General features: G+C 51.7%; 2 protein-coding genes across 2 annotated transcripts; both read left to right on the forward strand.

Moving 5' to 3' along the window:
* Window positions 1-862: 862 nt before the first annotated feature.
* Window positions 863-3,066, forward strand: LOC114828388 (F-box protein At-B-like). The gene is made up of 4 exons (XM_029112327.1): window positions 863-883; window positions 994-1,195; window positions 1,479-1,625; window positions 1,760-3,066. The coding sequence occupies exons 1-4, from the start codon at window positions 863-865 to the stop codon at window positions 3,064-3,066; spliced, it is 1,677 nt and encodes a 558-aa protein (XP_028968160.1).
* Window positions 3,067-7,015: 3,949 nt separating this feature from the next.
* Window positions 7,016-10,805, forward strand: LOC100903713 (uncharacterized). Its single transcript, XM_029112328.1, has 9 exons — window positions 7,016-7,060; window positions 7,297-8,618; window positions 8,703-8,875; window positions 8,966-9,191; window positions 9,322-9,504; window positions 9,812-10,000; window positions 10,104-10,275; window positions 10,389-10,582; window positions 10,700-10,805. Exons 1-9 carry the CDS (start codon window positions 7,016-7,018, stop codon window positions 10,803-10,805), a joined length of 2,610 nt encoding a protein of 869 aa, XP_028968161.1.
* The last annotated feature ends 381 nt before the right edge of the window (window positions 10,806-11,186 follow it).

Below are 11,186 nucleotides of genomic sequence, written 5' to 3' on the forward strand. Positions count from 1 at the left end.
CATCACTCGTCGAGCGCTCAGCCTCCATCCGATCATCATGGTCTGTCGTTCAAAGCTTTCCGTTTTCGAAATCCCCCAGCAGACCGGGTCTCTGATGAAGATCAAAATTCCGGGGGTTCGCGAGGACGTAGGCTACGAAGCTCATTAGGAATCTACCTCAGTTGTAGAAGGAATAGCGATCGTCGCGGAGCGATGATTAGAAAGGCATCTGGCCGGAAAAGAAATGTAGCCTGATCAAGGAATTCAGGCAAAATATTCTCAGAAAACGAATAAATTTCGGAATCATCTTCAGAGCATTGGATCAGGCTTGTGGAGGAGGATTCCGATTAGTTCGCCCGTTTCACTCTCCTAATTGGCGGTCACAACATTCACCCGACCCGGGACCTTATTTCGAATCGGACTCCTTTAAGATTGACTCTCTTGAAGCGGAATTCGTTAGCATTTTCAGAGGAGCTGAGAATGTCGGTGGGTTCGTTTTCAGAGGAGCTCAGGAACTTGATCGCGCCGGGTTCGTTCAGAGTTTGAGAGAGGGCTGATGAGGCGATGGAATTCCTGCGGAGGCGGGGTCGGTCCAGAAATTATCCGAGCAGTACCCCGTAATGAGGGCGCCAATGGAGAGAGGCGAGAAAGCTGCTCGCATGGGGTGTCGGTGAATTCCGGAATGCTCTCGGATCACCCTCATTCTCTCGCTGAAGTCCTGTATAAAATGATCCCGAGCCACAACTCACCTGCATAGTAACACTCTTCGACTTCGTGGAAGCACACTCAATCGAGAGTCCCATCTGTTTCCCAGGTCGTCGTCGAAAGTCCCCGCAGGAAGATCCAGAAGCTTCCAAGCGTCGAAACCTCAAAAATATCGAAAATGAACAAGCTGCTGCCCGAGGTATGTGATCCTTCTCTTCAAATAGTTTTTGAGGAAGCCCCAGAGGAATCTCTCGTCTAGAGGTTCAAAATTCATTTTTTTCGCCACTCCTAATCCCCCTCTTATTCCAGCTTCAGGAGATGATCCTCCTTGAATTGCATCCCGTCGACCGGGTCGCCTGTTCGTCTGTGTGTCGTGATTGGGCCGATCTTTTGGCAGCTCAGCATCTGTTGAAGGATGTCCGTTTCGCAATCCAGGGCTCGCATGCCAGAGCTGCGTCAGATCTGCTGAAGAAGAGTCGACGGAGGTTTCGCAATCTCCATATCCACGACGGTGAGAATCTCTTCTGTGCTTATTGAAGAGGAATGGGAACCGTGAAAGTTTACGATCTGGCTTATGCCAAGGTCGGGGATTTGGGTTCATCCATTGTCTCGAACGGAGCTTCCTTGTCCGCATACAGGACTGAATGGGAGCGATCCGAGTCGAGATATGGTCTAGGAGTCGTCTCGCATGCGTCATGAATATGGGAACTCTCGAGTATGAGATTTCCGATGAGAGTTCGAAGCTTTGTACTCTAGATTCTAGAATACTCACTGTCAAACATTTTCTCCTCCAGCGGATTTGAACGAATTCGACGCAGATTTTTGGATGCGAGTTGGCGAGGATTTGCGAGATCTGCAAGTGACGGAGTGCCGTTGGTCATCCGAAGATCTGTACTCTATCCTCCGACACTGCAAGAACCTCGAGTCACTCAAGTTTCAAGGTGAGCTAGGATTTCAAATCTAATGTGTTCAGCCACATGAACGCTGTCTGAGGTCTCACCTGAAGCCATCTGAGGAATCATCCTTACAAATGTTCATGAGCGAGCGATATACGATGAATTGCATAAAATTCCAGGTGACTCCGACTCACCCGATGTTGCGTTGGAAAACTCCGAGGGTATCAGCGGCGAGCTGAAACTCCGTCATCTGGATCTGAAGATACCATTCGCAAGTGAAGCTCTCGGTCGTCTTCTCGACCGTATGCCCGAGCTCGTCTCGCTTCGTCTGGCTCAACTGCCCAGGCTGCACACCGGCAACGAATCCGAATTCGTATACGACGTCTCTGGCCTGTTGAGCGCGAGGCTGGAACTGCGAAAATTGGAAATTGCACAGACTGATGTCGACGATAGAGCTATGATGGCCCTTCTGAACAAGTTCTCGGGGAGTCTCCAAGAGCTGCGCGTGCCCCGTGCCGATGGGCTCACGTACGATACGGTCGACGCTGTCAGGAGGTGCAAGGAGCTGCGCCATCTGACCCTGCACTGGAGCAGTGCCGATCGAATCGATGACATGCATCTTGAGAGGGTCTTGAGCGACTGTGGTGAGCTGCGAAGTTTGGACGTTCGTTTCGGGACGTACTTTTCCTCCCGTTCCCTGAAACCGAAGTTCCTCGAGTCCATCGATCGCGCCAGGTATCTGCGACATTTGAGCATCGTCGGCCAAGTGGGCTCTGAATGGCTCGGAATCCTAGGGAGACTTCCCAGTCTGAGGTCTCTAAACCTATCATCGATTCCGGACACGATCGCCAGCTACAACGGCGTCGCCGCTTTGCGCGAGCTCCGAAGCTTGACTCTGGGTGAGAGTCCTACACCCAAGGGTTTTGCAATTCTGGTCCAGAGTTTGAGTCGGCTGGAAGAGTTCACGCTCAGCTGTGATCAGCTCACTGATGGGGATGCGCTCAAGTTGCGCTCCCTAAAAAACCTGCGAAAACTTGAGCTCGTCGGCGCGACTCAAATCACGGACGTGACATTCCATTATGGACTTGCTTGTCCGGCCTTGGAGGAGCTCTTGATCTGGGACAGCCCTCTGAGCGATACGGGACTTGCGAGTATAGCCATCCTGCACACCCAGTTGACCAGGCTCAGTCTCTATTCTTGTGAAAGAGTGAGCGACGGTGGAGTGCGCTATTTCGTCGAGCATGAGGAATCCCTTCGTGAGCTTGCGCTGAGCTCTGGTTCTTCACTCTCGGAGGGCATCCTCAGCACCCTCGAGAAAACAGCTCTCAAGCTACGTCGCCTGACTTTGGACTGCGCACGGATCAGCAAGAGCGCTATCGCACAGTTTTCGCTGAAGAGACCGGAGATTTTGATTTCTATGCACACGTGGCCCGGAACCTTCAGCGGCGGAATACTAACGAAATCTTCGCCCAAAGTGAGACTATAGGTTCTGAGAACGCTCCCTTCTCCATGCGCACCTCTGCTTTGTCGCTAGGAGTGTCTGATGGTTATCTAAATGTTTCGCGCGGGATTGTCCCCTATTTAAATCAATAAACTAAATTGACTGAAACTACTGCTACGCTTCCTCACATGATATTGCATACAGAACTTCAACTATGCTCCTCTCATTTCTATCGGATCATGGAGTAAGGGAAAGTCACCTCCTTGAGTAGCACTGTCTAAAGTCTAAAGCAGTCGCTGAGCATTCCGTATTCCTGGCCCAACTCGCCAGGCTGGACCCGGGTAAGGAGTCGGGGTTCCTATACGACGTGTCCGGCCTGCTGAGCTCGGAGCAGGCACTGTCGAAAATTGATTGCATTGATTGGAAACGTGTATTTTTTTCTTCAAATAATTTTACTGCTTTGTAGGGCGACGTAATGAAGGTTCGCGCCAAGGAGAGAGCTTGCTTATCTAGAGACAGGGAGGATCCAGCTCTTCTAGTGAGCGTCATTGGTCGCCGCCTCGCCGAGCCCGGAGCTCGGTCTGAATTTCGTCGCTTGATGGAGTCCGCTCCCCTCATATGTCGCTTCGAACCCCTGAAACTGGACAATCGCTCCAAAAAAGTATGTCAGGGCTTGCTTAACTAGAGATAGAGTGAGGCACCGATAACAACCCCGCCATACCTCAAGCGATCCGATCGTTCCGTGCCAACAAGAAAAGTTCATCGGCAGAGTCGCTATATGAGCGAAGTCGGAAAATCATATATATTGATCTTGTCTTGCGCCGCATCTAGAGCTGTCGACCAGGAACTCACGACAGATTTGTCTACAGCAGAAGTGCTCGGCGCCCTTCAGGAATTCGTACACAGATTCCCCTCCGTTCGATTCTTACTCAGCGACAATGGAGCTTGCTTCGTCAGAGCGGCGAAGGAACTGAAGCTAGTGTGAGGTACTCCTCGCCGGACCACTAAGAGAGTACACGATGAAATGAATGCTTAGCTCCGAGATCGGGTGATATGCACTGATTCGGGATTATTTGCCGCGGGAACTAGTCGAAGACCGGTCAGAGTCAGAGGGGTCTGAGGACCGCAACTGGCTTCATCATACGTTAAAACTGAACCGAGTCCGATAAATAAACTTATCGCGACTGCGGTCAGCGCTTTCGGGTGGGTCCACGATTTTCGCACACGTTTGTCCACTTGAATTGACTAATTAGAGATGATCTTTTGAACTGCCGACTCTGATGATGGTTATGACCGATTACCGATGCGGATGGCTTTTCCCCATCAGTAATCTGTCTATGCTCTCTGACGGGCGAAGCCCCATGCTGTCAGCGCAGATCGCCACGTGGAGTGTTCATTATACAATATGATATTCCTCCAATAAATTATCTACACTCATAATGGTATGGTTGTAGTTATAATAGGTTGGGAGAAAGAGAGCCGGGCTCCTGCGACCGGGGACCATGCCAGCCCTGGCTCTGTTGCGAGGGTGTTGTGCGTATTTGCGCATGTGCTTTTGTGGTGTGCATGTGACGCAATCACCGCAGCGGAGCTTCCGAAGAGCCCCTTCGTGACACTCCCCCCCCGAATTCCGGAAGGAAATCCTTGGCTAGCTTCCTCGAATTTCAGCCGCGCTGGCGAGACCTTGAATATGAGACACTCGACATCAGAAACCTCGGCGCCGACCGTCTTTCGCGCGTCCCACATTGTTTTCCCTCTCTGGAATCTCGGCCGTGATATTTTCGTTTCTAACGACCGATTGTCTCTATTCGTTCTGCTCTGACTTGATGCGGACGTGTTCCTCTTACAATGCGAGTTCCCCCCCGAAGCCTCCGAAGCCCTGGTCCTCTCGGCGATATGGCAGTCCGGAAACCTCCCCTTTCGGACTGTTTCAGCGGGACTTGGCCGAGTCGGATTCGATGCTGGACCTGTACGGTGGAGCTGACCTCCGCGCGATCTGTTTGGTCGCGTGGGGGGAGCTCACCTTCTGTGAGCGCCCGCTGTACACCCGGGCGCCTCCGGAGGTCCGGTGTGCGGAAAGGTTCCAGCGGATGCCCGGCCCCAAAGCTCTCCCTGCTTTGCCACGGATATTGAGGTGAGTCTACTTTTTATTTTTCCTTTCTGTCATCCTTCCTGCATCATCGTTCCCGTTTCCATTTGGTTTTCTACTTTCCCGTGCCGTACATTTATATTTTTCTTTGAGTTTCCAAGTACGTCGTCCCTTGGCCGTGGCACTTTGTCGAGTATCATCGGCGGATCTCGGAGTCGTCTCTCTTAGTGGTCCGGCGAGATGTACCTCACATGCGATACGGTCGACGCTGACAGTACGTGCAAGAAGCTGCGCCATCTGACCCTGCACTGGAGCCGTGCCGATCACGTCGATGACAAGCATCTTGAGAGGGCGAGCTGCAAAGTTTGGACGTTCGTTTCGAGCCCCGATGCTTGACTCTGGCAGAGAGTCCTACACCCAAGGGTTTTGCAATTCTGGTCCAGAGTTTGAGTCGGTTGGAAGAGTTCACGCTGAGCTGCGATCAGCTCACTGATGGGGATACGCTCAAGTTGCGCTCCCTGGAAAACCTGCGAAAACTTGAGCTCGTCGGCGCGACTCGAATCACGGACGTAACATCCCACTATGGACTTGCTTGTCCGGCCTTAGAGGAGCTCTTGATCTGGGACAGCCCTCTGAGCGATACGGGACTTGCGAGTATAGCCATCCTGCACACCTAGTTGACCAGGCTCAGTCTCTATTCTTGTGAAAGAGTGAGCGACGGTGGAGTGCGCTATTTCGTCGAGCATGAGGAATTCCTTCGTGAGCTTGCGCTGAGCTCAGGCGCTTCACTCTCGGAGGGCATCCTCAGCACCCTCGAGAGAACAGCTCTCAAGCTCCGTCGCCTGACCTTTGATTGCACACGGATCAGCAAGAGCGCTATCACACATTTTTCGCTGAAGAGACCGGAGGTTTTGATTTCGATGCACACGAGGCCCGGAACCTTCAGTGGCGGAATACTAGCGAAATCTTCGCCCAAAGTTAGACTATAGGTTCTGAGAACGCTCCCGTTTTCATGCGCACCTCTGCTTTGCCGCTAGGGGTGTCTGATGGTTATCTAAATGTCTCGCGCGGGATTGTTCTCCATCAATATTAATAAATTACATCTGGATGCATACAAGATATTATGTCACGATGTTTTTCTCATTTCCGTCGAAGCGCAGAGCGGAAGGAAGGAGGCTCTCCCGTTCGTCTCTGCGCCGCGAGTCTCACGTCTCAGCTCGACACTTGGGCTCGAAGATCAATAGAAGTAGAGATGGAAAATTTCTCCGACCTTCATGGCTCTACGGATTCTTTTTCGGCGCAATCCTCGTCGGAGGTCCATCGCGTCGCGAGCCTTGCCCCATCGTCCTCATCCTCTTTCCTCCTCAATGTTTCGACATTGTACATCTGACCGGGAGCAGTAATCAGGATCCCAAAGTGAAGAAGGAGGAGGGTCCGGCGTAGCTTTTTGAGCGCAGCTCGTGTCGAATATTCGAGCTCAATCCACGCGCTCGATCGATTCCACCGGATTGAGACCGTATCAGCTTGACACATCCGTACACGTTCATTCCATCCCTTTCCTTGTCGCAAATATCAGCCCCGGCAAGGAAACGCAATCCAAGTTGAAAATCGATGACCGCTTATTCCCGAATTCCGCGAGACTCCGAGGCTCGAAATCCGTCCGCAAGGCGAGAATCCTCCGCTTCTGAGATCCGGTACATTCGCTCCTCGAAACCCCTCCTCTCTTGGCGACTTGCGATGCCGCTTCCACACGTGCCTCAACAACCCGAGGTCCTCTCTCGCGTTGCGCGAGATTCCGTCGTCTCTTGTTCACAACACGAAGACCCGGCGCTAGTCTGCGGTGTTAGATTTGGCCCCGGTGGCTTGTTCCGATTTGCGTTGAATTCTCGAAACCTCGACTCAGCAATGGAATGCTTCAGGAAATTCCTTCAAAAGTCCACGAAGTCGGAGGTGGGTGTATTCTTGATGGGACCGTCTCAAACGGACTCCCACAATTTCTTGGACGATGAAAACAATCGATAAATAATCGAAACCCATATCACACGTTTCCAATAGGTTCGGGAGTCTTTTCCACGTCGATCGCGACGATCGATCAGGGAGTCACCGCCGGGTTCCGATTCTGGACCTGACGACCGATTCAGCCCTTCTTCATGAGTAGCATGAGGAGAAATTCTCGTAGCAAATAGGGAGGCTCCCCTGAAGATACCTCTAAGGGGGAAGCGAAATATCGTCCGTTCGCAAGAAAGGAGTCGATACCGACACGTCTGACAAGAATTCTCCGACAGGTCCGGTTGCTTCGCGACGAGGTTTCCACAGACATCTTTGACGAGGCTCAACTCCCTACGAGTTTGAAGCACCTGTTGGCCGCGACGCTGGTCGTGAAGTTCGAGGCGGCGCACGGCGCAGTTTCTCGCAACGATACCGCCTTACGTCACCTGGATGCAAACATATTCAAGGGCAAGCTGCGTAGTTTGTTGGAGAAATACTCGCTAAGTGGAGCGTGGGAGAAAGCTCTTCTTGATACGGTCCTCGTAGCCGATCGCCAAGTCACGTATTTCGTCCAAGTCAGCGGCCCTCCCCTCCATGCCCGGAAATCCACCTTCGGATGGATTCACACGGGCTTGCGAAAAGAAAACTTTCGAGAAAATCATACGGAAGCTCTCGCCTTGGAATACGACCGGAAACGAGTTGTTGCCCATCGGAAGAAATTATCCCCGAAAGTCGCCTCAGGAGATCTGCGAGAACTTCGTGACCGCTTGGCTTGCGGTGACGAGATGGTTCTCGAAGATGTGTTTGATCGATGGGCTGCGACGACAACTGTGGATAGGAAACAGGAGGTCTTCAAGACGATCCTCGAAAAGGGTCATCCCTTTCGGCGGACCCTCGAAAATTTTCTGAATTCGAAGAAGAACTCTTCGATGCTGTCATGTCTGTTTTTAGAATGTTCCCACGGTGTTACCTCGCTCATAGTCGCCAACCTGTCCGCCATCCTGATCGATAAGTGCATCTTGAAGAACCTGCTTTTCGATGCCACCCGGAGTCGACTGAAAGCTTTCCTTTGCGACTACATGCGGCATAGAATCGACTATGGATCAATCGACTTGCTGGAATCGAAGCTGCGGAGGGTCGACACAACACGATGGATGAGGAAACTCGGCTTGCCAAATGCTGAACTTTTCCTACGCTGTCTCTGTGCATTCTTGGCGAAACTTGCAGTTCTCAATATACACGCAGTTTTTGAGGTCGGTTCGCGGTGTTCCTCTCCAAAAATCCCCGAATACGCTTTGGAAGAAGAAGTGTCTGCGAAACGCCGGACGTGTCTTGGAAACCTGATTAGAGAGAACTTGGAACCCAGTACCTCTGCCGCTCAGGGAACGATGCTTGCTCTACCGAAATCGTCCCCGTTTGAATACCGCCCGGTCCACAAATACCTATCAAGGAAGCCCAAATTGTCTCTCGCGCTAAAATCCTGTATCCAGTGCCTGAAGTCGGACTGTCAATCGAGGCTGTGAGTAGATCACCGCCACTCATCCTCCCGAGCAGGAGTAGGTCTATATTCCGAGCAATTACTATATATCTTCCCGGCTTCCAGACGGGTCCCGATTTGCGCGATGAGCTCGGCGCTCGCTTTACAGCGACTGGCTAAGCTCCGTGAGCAGGGGCGCTTGTTTTTCGTGAAGGGCGACGTGCGAGACTGTTACGGGAGCATCGACCTTGATGGCTTGAAGGATTGGCTCTCAGGAAACTGGCCGACCGCCACGAAAGGTGGGGAAAGCCTCATCGAGACCCCTGAGTGCGGGAACAATTTTCTTCTGGATGGGGGAATATTCCCACATTAGCGTCCTTGTTCCACAGCGTTGGAGTTCCTGGAGCTCGACCTACCGATCCGTCCAGGGTCTCGGAAAAAAAGGTTCCTCCATCTTTTCGAAGACCGGATTTTTAGACGACCTCTCTGCGATGGTCGATTGAGCGTTCTGATCCCGACCGGGAATCAGTCATGCTGGGAACCGCGAAAGGAGCTCGGGATCTTGTTGAAATGGATGGAGAACATTGTAGTGAAAATCGACGGGACCTCTTTCAGGTGCTCCGTCCAGGAACGGACTTCATGGCCCGCGGATGGATCACATGAAGGTCCCACGGGGCTAACATTGCGCAATTCTACATGGTTCGCGCTGCATAAGCTGAAACGTAATCTGAATTCGTTTTCGCAGGTTCCATAAGGGAATTCCGCAAGGCGCAATTCTATCTTCGATGATCGCTGACCTCTATCTGGCAATCCACGTCGATCAGCTCTTCGAGCGGTTCCGGGACGATCTTGCAGTCTTCAGAACTATGGACGATTATTTGGCTGTCTCGACGTCGCTCGATACAGCTCAGAGATGTCTTCAAATCTTGTGAGTTCGCGGGAAGCGATCTCGCCCTAAATCAGCCCGGAACGAGCGGGGCTCTAAATTCCGCAGAATCCCCCTCTCGGCGAGATAAAATCCGAGACATTCCTTGGAAGACACGCGGTCTATAACCAGTGGCGTGCCCAGGGGCGGGAAGCAAGGGGCCATAGCCCCCCTCAAGATCTCTTTCTGGCTCATAGAGTCCCATGTTGAGGCTCATCATCATCGGTATTTAGGCCCTACCAAGACAATGGCCCAAAAAAAAGTCCTGGGCACGCGTCTGTCTATGACAGCTCATCTCCTCGACTTTCAGCAAGAATGAATCTTTGCATCGAGGCTTGACCTTTTCGGAGAGCAAGTATTCCACAAATTGGTCTGTCGGTGTTGACGATAGCGATAAGACCCTCCCATGGTCAATCACGTACTGCGGTGAAGAGGTGGATCCGATTTCTGGTTGCTTCAAGTTCTCTCCAGAGTACAAGACATTCGTCGACAACGTGAGGTGGGGGTCGAAGAGCGAAACCTTCGGAGTCGGAGACAATGAACCGCGAAACCGAACGACGATTCGGCAAATATGATTGGAACCTTCATTTTGACGCTTGCAGAACTTATCGGAAGGACCTCCATGGCCTGCCGATGCAGAGAGCGTTCAAGTACCTCCTGACGTCGTCCTACTGGGGATTTTCCGGGGGCCTGTTTTCCTATGATGGGCGAAACTTGCCCCTCATCCTGAGGAACGTTTATGAAGCCGCGATCGACAGTGCCATGCGTTTCAGGGTATGCCATTTCACAACTCATGTGATAATTATTCATGAGTAAATGATCCAATGAACTTTTCTCGAGCGGGTAGGAAAAGATTTACCAATGACGGATTGTTCGTCTCGCTTCAGAGTTACGTTGACGATACTCATATCGCAATTAGCAATCTGGAGCGTTTCATCCGATTGCATCGGCTCGTTTTCACGCGATACGTGAAAACCGCAGTGTTCAAAAACTCGCCAGAATCGCTAAAATTACCGAAACGTAGCATCGCTTACCTCCACTTCAAAGCATTCAGGACCATCATGGCTCAAAACAAACGACGGTAAATCGAACCTCAAGTGCCGAGGGAGTCGAGCAAATCAGTGCTCATCCGGACAGTCTAAATCTCTTGGAGCATATGTTTCATTTCTGGACCTAGTCGATGGGCTCCATCTTTCAGGTACGATGGAGTTCTGCGCGCCATTGAGGCGAGTTTTGAGAACGAGTGTAAAACCAAGAATCCCCGCCACAAGGAGCTCTTGGTCAGAGCCAGTCGGAGCATCTGATCGATCTCGACGCCCTCGTCACGATCTCGCTCCATATTCTTGAGAGGTAGTCAATTCCGTCCACTCTTCAAATACATGTTATTATACATATATTAATACGAGAGTCCCAACGAGAGACTAGCCAAGCGGATAGTCTTGAGGCAGGAATCAGAACGATTGAACTTCGCTCGTATCATTGACCTGTGAGGAGTGAATAACTGTCGGACGGATCTCGATTCCGGCCGCGGACAATGCAGTTGCCCCACAGGAAAAGGGGTGAGGAACAGTGGATGATATCCAACAAAGGTCCCAAGTTCTCCTGAGCATCGTCGGAGCTGTGGGTAGCAGAAAGTATGGAATACAGATCGCGGTGCAGCTCCTCGAAATTGCTTTCTTCTTGAC

The sequence above is a fragment of the Galendromus occidentalis genome, unplaced genomic scaffold, assembly GCF_000255335.2.
Source record: "Galendromus occidentalis unplaced genomic scaffold, Mocc_1.1 scf7180000077495, whole genome shotgun sequence".
Lineage (NCBI taxonomy): Eukaryota > Metazoa > Arthropoda > Arachnida > Mesostigmata > Phytoseiidae > Galendromus > Galendromus occidentalis.

Coding starts and splice junctions, on each gene's coding strand:
- LOC114828388 (XM_029112327.1), top strand. CDS start 863: ATGAACAAGCTGCTGCCCGAG. Junction 1,196..1,478: donor CAATCTCCATATCCACGACG/GTGAGAATCTCT, acceptor TTTCTCCTCCAG/CGGATTTGAACGAATTCGAC. Junction 1,626..1,759: donor CGAGTCACTCAAGTTTCAAG/GTGAGCTAGGAT, acceptor ATAAAATTCCAG/GTGACTCCGACTCACCCGAT.
- LOC100903713 (XM_029112328.1), top strand. CDS start 7,016: ATGGAATGCTTCAGGAAATTCCTTCAAAAGTCCACGAAGTCGGAG. Junction 7,061..7,296: donor AAAAGTCCACGAAGTCGGAG/GTGGGTGTATTC, acceptor CGTAGCAAATAG/GGAGGCTCCCCTGAAGATAC. Junction 9,505..9,811: donor CAGAGATGTCTTCAAATCTT/GTGAGTTCGCGG, acceptor CTCGACTTTCAG/CAAGAATGAATCTTTGCATC.